The 17,125-nt window shown below is 38.0% G+C and overlaps 1 protein-coding gene and 1 pseudogene across 2 annotated transcripts; one reads left to right on the forward strand and one right to left on the reverse strand.

Moving 5' to 3' along the window:
- Positions 1-11,064: 11,064 nt before the first annotated feature.
- LOC147506682 (ETO1-like protein 1) lies at positions 11,065-14,139 on the reverse strand (annotated as a pseudogene). Its single transcript, XR_015193860.1, has 4 exons — positions 13,891-14,139; positions 13,631-13,707; positions 11,468-13,223; positions 11,065-11,373 (listed from the first exon to the last, which is right to left on the reverse strand). The product of XR_015193860.1 is annotated as an ETO1-like protein 1 (transcript).
- A 1,039-nt stretch (positions 14,140-15,178) lies between these two features.
- On the forward strand, positions 15,179-16,408 carry LOC147506683 (F-box protein At3g07870-like). The gene has a single exon (XM_086605815.1). The coding sequence runs from the start codon at positions 15,179-15,181 to the stop codon at positions 16,406-16,408; it is 1,230 nt and encodes a 409-aa protein (XP_086461941.1).
- Positions 16,409-17,125: the final 717 nt, after the last annotated feature.

Raw genomic sequence — 17,125 nt, forward strand, 5'->3', positions numbered from 1 at the left:
ATGGGTATTGAGATACTTGAAGGGTACCTTGGATGTGGGATTAGTTTATGGTGGAGATATATACCTCTCATGTCAGTGGTTATGTGGACTCAGATTATGCAGGTTGTTCTAGACAGATGAAGATCGACTACTGGTTATGAGTTTATGATGCATGGTGCACCGGTTAGTTGGAGGTCTATGCTACAGGCTATAGTGACTCTATCTACTACAGAGGCAGAGTATATGGCAGTGGCAGAGGCAGCGAAAGAGGCCTTATGGCTTTGAGGTCTTCTAGATGATATGGGTTTTGAGCAGGACAATGTTACTTTATATTGTGATAGTTATAGTGTTATTTATTTGGCAAAGAACCAGGTTCATCATGCTCGAACGAAGCATATTGATGTCTGTTATCACTTTGTATAGGATGTTGTTGAGGATGGTGATGTACCACTTGAGAAAGTGGGCACCAAAGACAACCCCACTGATATGTTGACTAAGGTTGTCATCGGAGTTAAGTTCCACCATTGTTTGGACTTACTCCAAATCCTACATGCTTGATGAGAGCCCTTATGCCCTTTGGGGTGGTTCACGATGAGTTTGAGATGTGGTTTGAAGATTATTGATTCTTGAATTGGTGGATCTTGTGTTCGACTCGGTTTTATATGTTAAAACATCACCGAGGTGGAGAATATTATTTTGGGGTATTGTTCGTCTGAAAAAAGAAAGGGGTGCCCGCCCACGCACCTCAAAACACAGTTTTCCGATTTTTTCCAGTAAACCAAGATTTTGGTTTTTTACACTAAAAATTCAACCTACTATAAAAAAAGAAAGTGAAGAGCTATGCTACATCAAACCCACCCTCTCTAATGATGTATTGGTTATTGAAGAATCTATACTAGAAGAAGGAGTGAAAGAGTGGGAAGATAGAGTTGTGGGGTTTTTTCTTGATAAGAAACTGCCCTACACTCTAGTCAAAGAGAATGTGAAGAAAAGATGGAAGCTTTTGGGAGATGTAGATATAGCCTTGGATGGGGATATCTACTACTTCAAGTTCAACATTGACAAAGACAAAGAAGATGTACTTGATGTTGGTTCTTTCTACATTGCAGGTAAATTGTTTGTTATAAGGCCATGGACAAAAGAAGTCGAAGACAATCGGGGCTCAATCTGAAATGTGCCTATATGGGTTAAAATTTTCAATGTACCAAAGCAACTATGGAACAAGAAAGGCCTTAGCTTACTTGCTAGTACTATGGGTAAGCCTCTTTTTATGGATAAAGCAACATAAGGGAAACAAATGCTCTCTTTTTCAATAGTTTGCATTGAGATTTCAGCTGAAAAGGATCTCCCGTCATCTTTGAAGATAAAAGAGAACACTAATAAGGTTATTTTTATCCCTCTAGAGTTTACTTGGTAGCCTTTAATTTACATAGATTGTCAAATGTTTGGGCATAACAAGGCCGGTTGTGAAAGGCAATTACCAAAATAGAAACCAAAGAACAATACTATTACAAAAGAAAACGTATTGACAAAAAAGAAAACCAAGGAAATGGTGAATGGGCGGGACAAGAGGTAATGTCCATAAGATAAGGACTTAGACTTTAAATTTAGGAAAGATTATTGGCAAGGAAACCAAGAGCCCGATAAAGTTTACATATTTAATATTATTAATATATCTATTATATTTATTGAACTATCTAACAAAATTGGAAGCCATATTGGTTAGTTGTTCTAGTACACCCCACTTACAAATTTGTCCTTAGTCAACGCGTCGATTGCCCAATAGGACTTAGACCGGGCTTGGACTCAAAATATTAAATATGATTGCGGGCTGCCTGGACCTATGGATCTTTTAGGTCCGCCCCGTTGGCCATCAACTACAATTGTAACTAACCAACATCTTGGTAACATGCTCTTTAGTCAACGATGATTGACCGATGTTGATGTCCAACCATCCGGTAGGCCATCAACTACAATTGTAAGTAACCAAGGTAACATGCTCTTTGGTGTAATTGTTGATGTCCAACCATCCGAAAGACGGTGTAATTGTTGTAGAAACTGAAGCTAATCTCTTTAAAAGTCCACTTGTTCTTGTTAACAAGCACCATCATATGTATGAAGCTCTTGTGGATACAAATGAAGATGAATACCCATATGCCATTGATGAGGAGGATAGTAATGAGAAAGAGATTGAGAGTGTCTTCAAAGACCACATTATTTCGGATACAACTAACAGAGTGTTTCAGCAGTAACCTGCTTCAACACAACGAGAGCAAATGATAAAGAATGCACTAAAAAATAGAGGAAATTTATGTTGGGGGAGATGAAACTGAACCAAGATAATGGCTGCCTACGTACCCAAGATCTACTCTCTAGAGATCAAGTTTCAACGTAGTTCCTTGTTATGAGAGAGAATGTTTTTTATGAATTGGTAGAGATTGAGTCCTAAGAGGACTGTGTTTGTTTGTCAAAATTAAAGAATTGTTATCTCTTTGAACTTTTATCCTTATATTTCTACAATAATGAACCTGGACATATTCTTAAATAGACTAGTTGTTGGGTGTAGCTAGGATTAAGCCCTTGGGCTGGATTCGTGGGCTTAATAAGCCACAAAGTGGGGGTCTATACATCGCCCTCTCTTTGGTGGATGGGCAAAGCCCATGTAGTAAAGAAGTTAATATAGAAAAATGAATATAAGAACATCGATTTAAAAGAAAAGAAAATAAAATAGAATAAATGTTACAAAGTATTGGCATGTGTAATCTCATTGTCAAAGGCGACAGTAGGCGATGACAGGAGATGAAAATTATTGGCGACAAAAGACGAAAATAATTAGCGAAAATTATTGGCGAAAATTATTAGCGAAAATAATTATTATTTAGCGAAAATTAGGAGGAAATATTATTTCTTGAAAAGGAGGAAAATAATTAACGAAAAATAATTAGTGAAAATTATTTGAGGAAGTTATTGGCGAAAGGAGGCGAAAATAATTGACAAAAATTATTGAAAGAAATAATTAGCAAAAATTATTGGCGGAAATAATTAGCGAAAATAATTGGCAGAAGTTATTGGCGGAAATAATTAGCGAAAGTTTGTATATGGATATTGTTAAAAGTTGCTTCAAAATGTGTGCTTTTCCATAGGGAAAGTAATAGAACGTTGATTGTGTAATAAAAGTAGGAAAAATAATATCAACCTTTAATGGAAATAACATTTCTTGTTTTTGATCTTGTGTTGTTCGCTACATGTTGATAGGTAATATTGATAGAAAAATATGATGGCGATATAATGGGGGAATTCAGACTCCCCATATAAAATCAGTGTAAGAAAGTGCACGTCTCTCCCCCATTGTTGTCATTGAAAAAACTAAGGCAAAGGAGCCACGGTGATCCTTAATGACTAGTTATTCAGATGTAACAACACATGCACCAAACATGAGGCAAGGTCCTGGAATTTTTCGCAGGTGTAAGGTTGTCATTCTTGCACTTGGAACAAACTAAAACACAACGTTGTTGACTTAGTAGTGGAATTCACACGGATATTAAAATTTGAGAGTATTCCAATAACCGTACCGAGCAAGAATAACCATCTTATTTACTCGGATTTTCTTCAAGCAGGAATGAATGCGACATACTTGGACCGAAGAAAGCATAATATGGATGACCTCTTTGGAATTAATGCCAATGAATGACAATAATGCTGAAAGGAGGAGTATAGAATAATAGAGTAATGTAATAAAGGTCAACCAAACATATGAGAATGAAAATTGAATGTCTTTATTGATAGATAACATGTAAAAATGTAAAAGAACTTCGTAACAACACTGTAGCGCCCCGATTTTTCAGACAATTGAATATTCATATAAAAGAGCTCGATCTGAATATTCAACCATCTAATAAACCAAGACGTGAGCGGGTTTGACTCACACAAGTCCAAACTAAAACTAAAATATAAAACACCCCTTTGAACATCGCGTGCAAAGAAATTTTGACAAAATTTCCTCTGTATTTTAGACATTTCATGAATTTACAACTTGTCCTAACCTGAAAATCAAATAATATATATACTTCCATTTATTATATTAAAACCTCAGCCGTAAATCTAACTACTAAAAGATATTGATTCGTGGCACCGGCTATTTAACCATCTCGACAATTGCCAGTTAAATCAAGTAGCTGCAGCGTAAAACCAATCCCTTACTCTAGATCGGTCTTCCACACTTGGAACGCTCCTCAATGTCATAATTTCTACCTAATGGATGCATTCTAATATGGATTCATTCTTAAAGACAATAAAGAAATGATAATTTATTACAACACACTCTTAGACGGAATAACTTTGGAATTTAAAATAAATAGGGAAAGGAACCGTTGTATCACTTAGAGTGCGCTTCATTCACGTTAAATTGTTCTTAACTTGCCCGTATGCCTTTTCTTGTCTTATGGGAGCACCTGTTCATCCCTGTGAAGATACTCCAACGCTCAACATTGGATACGTAGTCAATATATAATAATCAACTTGAAATGAAATTGAAAACAAAAGACAAAGTTAACACATACCTTCAGCTGCTTAATACCACTTACCGTTTCCTTATTAAATCCTCGTGAGTGCATCGTTTAACATAATCTCAAGAAAAACATTAGCATTCAATATAATTCAATATATCCATGCATAACACGTACAATTATATATTTCTCATGCCCAACTTCAACAGCGATAAAAGAATATTAAACGTTTTGTTTCCTTTCTCAAAGGGGTAGGGGTTTTCCCATGGAAGCGGCTGAGCCGGGTGGCTGCCTACGAACCCATTTAGGGATCAAGGCAATTGTAGTTCCCCTATTGGGGTGTAAGGTTCTATAGGAATGGATTAAGCCATTCCGATAAGGAAGGTGGCATGGGTTCCTCACTCACTCATGTTCTAATTAGGTAACGTCCACTAATTAACCGATTTTCAACCTTGAATCGGTATTCTACCTTGTACGTCAATTTACTTTTAATCTTTTGAGGTTTTTCCGAATTCTCGAGTAACCCACACTATATATATATATTACTCAACCTAGCAAAAGAAGTATTTAACATAAGGGAACCTATGACAATCGCATGGTATTATTAATATACTAATCTCAATACTATTTTAACAAACAATTAATTACGCGGAGAATAAAACAATAAGTTAATAACATTGTGTAGGAATATATTAAAGCCTGACAATGAGCTGCAATGACCTAACATGGCCTGTAATGCCCCCAAATTTCTATCATGCTCAAAATACTAAAGAGGCATCAAGAGCATTTTGTTGTGTATATTCTTAAGAACAGGTCTAATAAGCATTTCCCCAAATACTTTCCATGCAAGGTCAACATTTCACTATCCTAACACTTTACCTTACTATGTGCGCCAAACTACCAACAAAAAATATTCCAAAAATGTTGACAATGTCAAGAACACTTCTCAAAATCTTAACCAGTTTGAATTGATAAAGAAAAACAGATAAGTAGGAGTAGGCAGTATTTTACCCAAAGCAACTTATCGATGCATCTTTGTCTCCTACTTCTCAATTTTTCCTTGAGCCCTCCATTTTTGACAACATCAACAGTTCTAATTCCTAAAGAATTCAATCTAATTAAACTCCCCAATTAAGTGACCTAAACCTACAAGATTTGAGTCTCAAAGATTTCCCACTCCCAGTACCATAACCACCAAGGAATCTCTTCCTTCTAAAACCTTCTTGATAATTTCAATTCAATTCCTTATGAAAACCCACAATAGTTGTTGAACTGATGTGGAGATGAAATGGGTAATGGAGATTGTTTCTGAGTTTGGTATGAGGTGAATATATGGCTATATAAATGAAGGGAGAGTGGAGGGGTGAGATAGTTGGGTGAGTTCGTGAGAGAGCGAGAGACACGGATTTCGAGGGGATCAAAACCGAGAGATATTATTCGAAGCCCCCAGAGAGAGAGAAGAGTGCAATCCTTTTTCTTTTTCCCCTTTTCTAATATCCCCCACCTACCCAATAATATATGAAGCCGAAAACAGTTCTAATATAAGCACACATAATTTACAATGGTAATATAAATAAAGGCCCAAAATACAATAGGCCCAACATAAAATTAACCATCAATGAAAAATCCATATCCATTAATCAAGCCCGCCAAATGATAAATGTTAAACCTCGCCATATAGACGTAATTACCTAGAGTGGCACTAAACTAACACGTAAAATGACCGATTTACCCGTAGGTAAAATTTCGGGTCATTACAGGTACGGTAAAAAATGTCGTTTGAGTTTGTTTCAACAGCAACCATCGAGATGTATTGGAAATCAGCTATGTGGATAAAACTGATTCAACACCATATTCAAGGTTGAACGTGATAACGCAGTTGAATACTTCGTGTTGTACTATAAGCCTGTAAAATTACAGGTAACTCATTTACCCAATTCCCCTTGAGAAACGACAAAGCTCTTCATGCCCATGACCATTATTTGTGGAAGTTAAATCAAAGGGACTTTGTATTAAGCGGGGTGAAATCCATTTCATCCAGAAGATTTAAACAAACAAATGCCCCCGGTCGAGCATATGTGGAGGATGACACCTGTCATTATCTCTAACAAGAGTTGGAAATTTTAGGCGGTACACACGTTCGGGTCCGACTGGAGATTGTCTTTTTCCTTGCGTGTAACCAGCTTATCTAAGCCGGTAGCTTGTCTGGGATCGTGGTCTTCCCTCTAGTTGCTTCTGTGACACCTTCCTTCCCTATCGGATCAGACCTGTCTAGGATGGTGAATTTCCTCAGGTCAATGAGGTTGGCCATCCCTGTCATGTCGGTCTCATTTGGGATATTGGTCTTCCTTATATTTTCTTCCGTGATGCCTTCTTTCCCTATCTGGGATAGCAATATTTCTCAAATCTGCGAGGTCGACCTTCCCTGTCAGGTCGGTCCGGTCTGGGATGACGGTCTTCCTTATATTTTCTTCCGTGACACCTTCTTTCCCTGTCTGGTCAGACCTGTCTAGGATGGTGATTTTCCTCAAATTTGCAAGGTCGGCCTTCCCTGTCAGGTCCGTCCGGTCTAGGATCATGGTCTTCTTTATAGTTTTTTTTTTCTGTGATGCTATTTTTTTTTTGTTAGGTCGGACCTGTCTGGGATGACGATTTTCCTCAAAATCAGTGAGGTCGGCCTTCCATGTCGTCAAACCTGTCTGGGATGACGTTTTCATAACTTATCAAGTACCCTTCCTTGACCATCAAATTTTAAATTCTGACATCCCTTGACTCTCTATCGTTAAGTTCTTTTGCAATCAACTATTTCAATTGTTGTTCCGTCAGAGTTAAAGTATTTGCTCGAACAGCTAGATGCCCTCGGTCGTGCCCATGTGGAAAAGGATACCTTCCATTGTCTCTTATTGGAGTTAGAGATCTTTGGTGTACGCACAATTAGCTCCGACCGATGATTGTATTTCTCTATTCCTGTAACCAGCCTATCTAGGCTAGTATTGGCAGGAGGAATATGTTGATAGTTAGGTCGGACCTGTCTAGGACCATTGAGAAGTAGCACGTTGCTGAGGACTAGAAGTGGATCTTCAAGACATTCCCATACATTGGAATGGCCTACATCCCTGCGTGGTTGCCTTGATGTAGTTGAATTGACAACATTGTCCACCGGCCTTTGTCTCTTTGCTAGCTTCCTTCTCAAGTTCCAATTCAAAATGTTGACTCGTCATAATTTACACTCAACCGTATTAGGGGTGTATTGGCTGTTACCATCTCCTGTTCTGTTAGTTGGTGTGAGAGTAATGTCCACGTCCATATCCATGTCAATTGAAGGATCAACACAGACAGACGGCGGACCACGTAGAGGATTACCTACTTATATGTTTTCTTATTGCAAGACTGTTAGGGGTGGTGGCGGCGGCAGAGGTGGCGGTGGCGGTGGTGCTGCAGTTGGATGTTGAAAATTAATCATACCACTAGGAGCAACTCGATTGTTCAACGGTTCTTGCATTGGCCGAGTTGAATTTCGAGGGTTGCGATTCATATTGGCAGGAGGAATATATTGATAGTTCGGTCTGCTTCTTGTGCTTACTATCTTGATTGATTCACGTGATAATTGATTCTAAAAAACCCACAGACGGCGCCAATTATGTTTCGGTAGTAACCTGCTTCAACACAACGAGAGCAAATGATAAATAATGCACTAATAAACAGAGGAAATTGATGTTGGGGAGATGAAACTAAACCAAGATAATGACTGCCTACGTACCCAAGATCTATTATCTAGGGATCAAGTTTCAACGTAGTTCCTTGTTGTGAGAGAGAATGTTTTTTATGAATTGGTAGAGATTGAGTCCTAAGAGAACTGTGTTTATCTCTTTGAACTTTTATCTTTATATTTCTACAATAATGAACCTAGACATATTCTTAAATAGACTAGTTATTGGGTGTAGCTAGGATTAAGCCCTTGGGCTTAATTGATTTGGGTTGGATCTCGGGCTTAATGAGCCACAAAGTAGGGGTCTATACACAGAGTTGAAGACATTAGTTCTCAATCTGTTGAGGTTGGCTATGAAAATATGGCAACAACACCCTCGATTGATAGCGATGAATGGAGGATTGCTGTGAAACCAAAGAAAGCTAAGAAGCATAAACAACGTTCTCCTGGTGGTATTGATGATCCTACCATCGCTATGATGAAAAACCTTCATATATGGCAAGAAAGAAGGTTAAGCATCTTGATGGCTACATTAATGAGGTTTGGGATGACTCAATGGGATTGACATTTGCTTGCATCCATTGTTGTAGCTTTTTCTGAGACTTTGAGAAAACCCAAAAGCACATTTTGAAAGATCACCTGACCTTGGTTAAACAATTTGCAAAATGAAGTAGTTGTGATGTACTCCTATTGTAATATTATGCTTAGAAGATTCAATTGTGTCAGGCTCGAAGCCTTTGAAAGTGATGTATGTCGAACCTTCCTCTAATGACTATACTCTTAGAGAAGGCATGTAAATTCCTATGTTTTAATGATACAGGTAGGGTCTGTCTTAACCCCAAAATCTATTCAAAATAAAATATATAAATTCTCGTGGCCAAGTGGGCCCGTGGGAGCGGTAGGTTTTACCACGAAAATTGAAGGTGACTAAATTTCAGACTCTAAACAGTCTTTACGTTGGACTTGAGTTATACATTGTTTAGGAATTTTCTATTTAATTAAGAAGCATGCAAAGTTTATGTAGTAGTCACAATTCGAGTTTCATTAGATTATTCTGGTCTGACTGTGTGAGTACAAGAACGAACTAGAGTCGGAGTTGAGTTAAAAACGTAGTTTAGGTAGTATTAAGATTTAGAGTTTAATTAGGAAATTAAGAATCTGTTCTTTATAAATCTGGTCTGCTGCCGTGAGATTTTTTTTTTCTTGAGAAGAAGAAGAATAAGAGTCTAAAAATCCTCCACCAACTCTGAGGCTTGTGTTATTTTCAGAGGCCACAAATCAAGAAATCAAGGTTTAATTTGCTCTTTTACATTTTGTTTTTTTTATTGTTCCAAGTTTTTTTTTATTGGTAAGCCTGTTTTAAATGAGATAACTCTTCCATACGGTTGGGTTCAAGTCCCAGACCTCTGGTATCATCACTCAAAGGTTTTACCGACTTTGCTAGCCAGTATCTGCAAAATGTGTGGGCAAGCCTGTTTTTAAAGAGATCAATAATTCAATAGCATAGGGGAAGTTCAACCAGCAAGAATTTTGCTTCCAAGAATTCTGTATTTTGCTGTACGTTTTTGTATAAGAATCCTAAGAAGGTTTCTTTGCCAACTGTGCGGGCCTATTTTGACAAAAATTGATAGTACTGTTTCTTTAACTATAAATAAGTTTGTTTAATTAACTGATCCAATCTCAATTTTCCAAGTTGATTTCTGTTTGCAGACATTATGAAGAATATAATAACACGATGCTTACCCTGGGTTCAATCTCGCCATGGTGAAAACGAGACTGAGAATGGAGACTCTCTGCCTTCTGATATAATTGCCGACATTCTTAGTAGACTTCCCGCTGAGCGTATACATCATCTCATTTGGCCAATTCCATATAATATTGACATGCATCTCCATCGAGCTACTCCTGTTATTGCTTTCCATAGGATTAAGATATTTCCACTTAGATCAACCAAGTACAAAGTGAAGTTCATTATGAATTTCACTGTTGAAAGTCGAATTACAAAGATTGTGAAGAAAACCATCAATATGGAATTCAACAATCTTAACTGGCTGCTAAAAGTTTGTAGGCCACGAGTTCATAGTTCTTGCAATGGGTTTCTTCTGATAAAAAAATCATGCATGGATCCATGGTAGCCAACCATATTCCTCTGGAATCCTGTTACTGGAGAAGAACATACTCTAAAGGTGGTGCCTAGAAGGCAATCTTTAATATACCATTTTGCGTGTGGGTTTATTTTTATCTATGGAGAAGGCAATTTTTTCAAATCCTCGGTACTTCGCTTGGCCACTAAATTGCTTAGACTGCTTCCAGGGTTCGTCTCTCATCCTCCAGATGTTAACAGAGCTCCTATAATCTTTAATGGAGCTCTACATTGGATGATTAACGATCAAGAATACAGGAGAGTGTTTGAGGTTTGGCCACATTGTTCACATTCTATTGTGATATTCAATATGGACCAGGAGGAATTTTCCACAATGCCACACCCAGGAAGACAATGTGGCTTGGAAACACGACACTATTGTATGGGACTCTTAGAAATGGAAGGGCACTTGTGCTTTGCAGATAACTCGTCTTCCGAGGTGCTAGACATATGGATCTTAGAGGACTCTATAAAGCAGGTTTGGGCCAAAAGGCATGTCGTTCGCATTGCTCCAATAAAGAGTTTCTGCAAGGTCGTCTATGGAGAGAACCAGAGGTGGAAGCCATACAAGCATACGGCGACAATTTGCTATTGCGTCTGTATTACAAAATCTTGCTCCTTTACAATCTAAGGTTGGGTACATTTGTAAGAGTTTGGCCACAATCAGGAACTCGAGGACAACTAGGCGCAGTCGCTCACATTAATAGCCTGGTTTCCTTGAACATAGATGGATCAATAAGAATTTCTCATTGATTGATGCAGGATCAATAATAACAAGATGTCCTGACAAATTGATCGTTTCTGTTTCTGTTTCCTTGAATCGTGTTACAAAAGCGAGGAAATATATAGACAATACTAGTTATGTTTTTTTTTTTTTGATAATTAATACTTTTACTTATTCTAGGCAATTACCAGCAACTGAAATAGCAGGCTCATGCTATCATGTATCATGCAGATAAACCAAACGCTCGTGTTCACTTGCAGCATTGGGGCGTGCCAGCTGTAGACTTCGCATTGCTGCTTCAGGACAGTTCAACCTGACTAGAAGCATGTTATGATACTTAATAAGCCTCAACATAAATAAGTTAAATGGACAGAATACACAAATGAGTCCAGAGCTATTGCTTCTACCTTAGGAGAAGCAAAGACTGCCTAAAGTATAGCACACCTTTAGCTGCATCAGACTCAACTTCCGATGCACAAATATTTTTTTACGATGTACTTGCCGAAAAGTGTAAACCTTGCTAAAGTCCCCGAAAATGCACTAAGGTATAACTGATAGGGACCCAATATCATCAACTGAAGACCACTGATCATATAGTTGTAACTAACAATCTGTAGCTGTCCAATTGTCAATGCAACATGCTCACGTACATGTGTACATAGTTGGGTAGCAGCCACCCGTCCTTCAAACATCCTATACTCGGGAGACAATGTAAGAATTGCCTGAACATCGCATAAGGCAGCTCAGTAGTCCTCTAGTGCCAGATAGAAACAAAACCGGAGTTCCAAGCATTCCAATGCAAGCTTGAAACCAAGAACACGGTTTATTTCTGCCAGAGCAGCTTCAACGTACACTTTGCTTCCTCATCAGGCATGCAGCCCGATACATGTACAGGTAGTTAAGTGTTGGATCCAATTCTGTTGCCTTCTCAAGATTATCACACTTCTTCTTGCCTTCACAGTATAGTGCTCTCTCCTGATACATCCATCCAAGAGGGTTAAAGGAGGGAATCACAGAGCTGAGTTTGTCACAAGACCGTTGTTTCCATCCCTTGATGAAATCCAGTCTAGCCAAGCTAGCAACAGAATAAACATGGCCTGCTGACACAGCAGCCTCAAATAATCGTTTAGCTTCGTCATATTCTTTCCTCAGAAGCGGGGCACATCCTAGCTAATGAAAAGACAACTGCCTCTGCCTGCCACTGATTGAAGATTCAACTAACTGTTCCAAGAAGTAAGATGTACTATCTGAACAGGGATCTCGGGCCATGGCAACCTCACTTAGCAAACAGTATAGCGAGAATGAAGCAGACCCAACCATGACTGCTCTATGTTGTCTATTAGCGTCTCTGAATATCCTAACTACCCGATCATCGCTCAAACAATTGGGAAGATCATGAAGGAACACTTGCAGACATGAAGTAGCAAGGACATTGGAGTTTTCTGCAATAGCATATTCCATAAGGTCCACTGCTCCTTCTCTTGAAGCAACAAAAGATGAAAGTTTCCTGTCACAGGCATCTTTGAGCCTTTCACAGTAGAATTTATTGGAAAATATCAATAATTCCAACAAAAGATCAGGACAAATTTCATTTAGACTCCCAGTCTCACTAAAACCCCTGATTGCCCTCATACCTGATGGAGAAATGCCATTTTTGGAAAAATCTATGTCTTCTTTAAGTGATTCAGTAAAATCCTCATTAAACATTGCCGGTCACAGGCTATTCTCTCATCTTCAATTTGAAAGAAGACAGTTCTAGACACCCGCTTCTCATTTATCCCATATATTTCAGGGGAATTAAAATCCATACCAATGGGAAGCTGTGAGGCAATGTCTATTGGCCCAAACTCCTGAGCACATTTACCACAAGAAGCAAACAACTCAGATATTAGCTCCTCACCTAGCTTCTCGTACTTTAACCACGCCCCAAAAACAATTTTCTCATGAATTGTGCTTGCTTTCTGCCAAGCTAAAAGGAGACTCCTCCGTAACAGTTTGACTTTTTCAAGAACTCTAAAGACTTGGAACTGTAGCAAGTAAAGTTTCGACCTCTCGTGAGGGCAAGACTCAAGTTCTTCATGAATTTGAGCTTCAACTTCTACATAATCGACAGGCTTATAAAATGGGAGAACAGGCAGTTCGGGGACCTTGATGAGAGATTCTCTAAGAACATACAAATGAACTCAATATCATGAAAAGGAAACTAAGCTAAATAATAAAATAAGTACTTATGGAGGGGATTTAGTAAGCTTTCCTCTCTCAACTTGAAGCCATGACTGTGGATTGAGTGCATGGAGTTGGGTTTCTTTACAAGCTTCTGGCAGAAAAATATTTCTCATGGGGCATAACAGAAAGAATAAGTCTCTAATCTCCAAAACTCCAAATGGGGTTCTCTCCAAAACTCAGAAAACAAACTTTGAAGAAAAACTATATTAAATTATATCCTTCCTTGACTCACATATCACAATCTTCAAATAGGTTCTCTACAACGCACCACATTTCTTGTCAAGACTCAATATCATTCATTGACTCTCAAAATGGGCATTCTTGGAAACAGGGGAAAGACGTACCTGGCAAATAAGTAACTGAAAAGAGCAGTTCCAAAAGCCCCACCAACGTGGAGATTACCAGTCATTGCTGAAAAGACCTGAAATTAAAACTCATGAAATTAAAAGTAATTACACCGGCTCCTTGAACACAGGTTCCTTGGGTGAAATAAAAACTCATACAGCAAAGCAATCGGCTTGCTAGAGACATCGATTCCATATTTAATGTCATTAGTTTTTATAAAGAGAGAGATGAACACAGAATTATAGGATTAGAAACTTACTTTTGATAAGATCAAAAGGTAGATAGGAGATAAAGAGAGGGGTCTTCCTCCATGACACTTTCTTCTCCGAGCTCTTCTCTAATGGTTTTACACTCAACTTTTTTGTTACTAAAAAATTTCTCATTAAACTTTTCTTTTTCTTAACGTCTTATTAAATAATCCAATTATTGCTAATTAAATGCCATTTATAGTAAGCATACAATTGATAATGGCGTGAAATTGGTTTTTTAATATACTGCCACATGAAAAGACTGATTGCTCATATTCAAAAGTGTTAAGTAATATTTTTATTTTAAGAAAATATCGGTACTGAAAATTTATAAAGGCATAAAAAGACAAAGTAGTCCTCATTAATAAATATCTAGGCATCTGATTTTATTATTCATCCAGAGACATTATGCGTAAGAAAAAGATCCGGATGAATTTAAGAAGCCACGATCATTATAGGCTATACTACTAGATGGAGGGATTTTATCAAATGGTCTCATAAATGAATTATATACGTTCAAAAACTTCTCCACAAAAGTTTGCATGAACATTTAGTTGTGTACGAACAATATTGGAGAGTATGTGGTTACATGTATCCACCTAGCGAGTGGTGGTAAAGGAGTGCAAACCACATCAATGACTCAGCACATTTTTCAAACGTAAGAACAAGTCCAGGAAGGAAAAGGGAGATCGGTGTAAGCATTAGGTATGATAATAACACTATAAGGAAGTATACAATACCGTTATCAAGTACGCCATAATATATAAATTTATGTGGTCAAGTGGGCCACTGGGAGTTGGTAGGTTTTACCAGCAAAATTGAAGGTGAATAAATTTCGGAGTCTAAACAGTCTTTACGTTGGACTTGAGCTATACATTGTTTAAGAATTTTCTATTTAATTAAGAATGCATATGCAAAGTTTATGTAGTCACAATTCGAGTTTCATTAGATTATTCTGGTCTGACTGCGTGAGTACAAGAACGAACCAGAGTTGGACTTGAGTTAAAAACGTAGTTTAGGTAGTAGTAAGATTTGGAGTTTAATTAGGAACTTAAGAATCTGTTCTTTATAAATCTGGTCTGCTGCCATGAGATTTTTTTTTCTTGAGAAGAAGAAGAATACGAGTCTAAAAATCCTCCACCAACTTTGACAGGTTTGTGTTATTTTCAGAGGCCACAAATCAAGGTTTAATTTGCTCTTTTACAAAAATTGATAGTACTGTTTCTTAACTATAAATAAGTTTGTTTAATTAACTGATCCAATCTCAATTTTCCAAGTTGATTTCTGTTTGCAAAAATTATGAAGAATATAATAACACGATGCTTACCCTGGGTTCAATCTCGCCATGGTGAAAACGAGACTGAGAATGGAGACTCCCTGCCTTCGGATATAATTGCTGACATTCTTAGTAGACTTCCCGCCGAGCGTATACATCATCTCATTAGGCCAATTCCATATATTATTGACATGCATCTCCATCGAGCTACTCCTGTTATTGCTTTCCACAGGATTAAGATGTTTCCACCTAGATTAACCGAGTACAAAGTGAAGTTCATTATGAATTTCACTGTTGAAAGTCGAATTACAAAGATTGTGAAGAAAAGCATCAATATGGAAGTCAGCGATCTTGACCAGATAAAACGTTGTAGGCCACGAGTTCATAGTTCTTGCAATGGGTTTCTTCTGATAAAAAAATCATTCATGAATCCAAGCATATTTCTCTGGAATCCTGTTACTGGAGAAGAACATACTCTAAAGGTGGTGGCCGTGGTGCCTAGAAGGCAATCTTCAATATGCTATTCTGCGTGTGGGTTTTTCTTTCACCCAAAGGCTAGGGAGTATAGAATTATTTTTATCTATGGAGAAGGCAATTTTTTCAAATCCTCGGTACTTTGCTTGGCCACTAAATTGCTTAGACTGCTTCCAGGGTTCGTCTCTCATCCTCCAGATGTTAACAGAGCTCCTATAATCTTTAATGGAGCTCTACATTGGATGATTAACGATCAAGAATACAAGAGACTGTTTGGCGTTTTGCCGCATTGTTCAAATTCTATTGTGATATTCAATATGGACCAGGAGGAATTTTCCACAATGCCACACCCAGGAAGACAATGTGGCTTGGAAACACGACACTATTGTATGGGACTCTTAGAAATGGAAGGGCACTTGTGCTTTGCAGATAACTCGTCTTCCGAGGTGCTAGACATATGGATCTTAGAGGACTCTATAAAGCAGGTTTGGGCCAAAAGGCATGTCGTTCGCATTGCTCCAATAAAGAGTTTCTGCAAGGTCGTCCGTGAAATTAGCGCTGCTCGAGGGAAAGAACCAGAGGTGGAAGCCATACAAGCATACGGCGACAATTTGCTATTGCGTCTGTATTACAAAATCTTGCTCCTTTACAATCTAAGGTTGGGTACATTTGTAAGAGTTCGGCCGCAATCAGGAACTCGAGGACAACTAGGCGCAGTCGCTCACATTAATAGCCTGGTTTCCTTGAACATAGATGGATCAATAAGAATTTGTCATTGATTGATACAGGATCAATAATAACAAGATGTCCCGACAAATTGATTGTTTCTGTTTCCTTGAATCGTGTTACAAAAGCAAGGAAATATATAGACAGATACTAGTTATGTTTTTTTTTTGTTGATAATAAATACTTTTACTTATTCTAAGCAATTACCAACAACTGAAATAGCAGGCTCATGCTATCATGTATGATGTATCATGCAGGTATTGCTCAACATTAGGTTGCCTGTGATAAAAAATTAGAGCATTTCTGGACATCCAAATGGATTCTATAATGAAACAATTAAGCAAGTGTTGTTATTAATTGAGAGTCGGCTTCATTACCTAACTCCATAATATTAGACAACCAATGATGTTTATTCAGAAGGACCTTATCAAACCTTAAGGATAGAACTGAACCAAACCAAACTTGTTCAGCCCAAGGACACCAAAACAAAGCATGCATAGCATGAGTGTCAACAAGCAATGAGTGCACTCACTCTGTGTTGACACTCTTGGAATAACTGTAATAATTGACTAGCAATCCTGAGTGTGTTACCTACATAAAAATATGTAAGTACAGTATATTTGCTTTAATAACCAATCTACGTTGCGGTTGAAAACGTATGTTCCCACAAATTGGAATCCAGTGTCATTGAGGATTTCAATCCCAGCCGAGGCAAAGTTGGCACCAACAAGTAGTTTTTGTCCGCACAGCTCTAGGCTTAAGTATGGCAT

The sequence above is a fragment of the Coptis chinensis genome, chromosome 4 (genome assembly GCF_015680905.1).
Source record: "Coptis chinensis isolate HL-2020 chromosome 4, ASM1568090v1, whole genome shotgun sequence".
Classification (NCBI taxonomy): Eukaryota; Viridiplantae; Streptophyta; class Magnoliopsida; order Ranunculales; family Ranunculaceae; genus Coptis; species Coptis chinensis.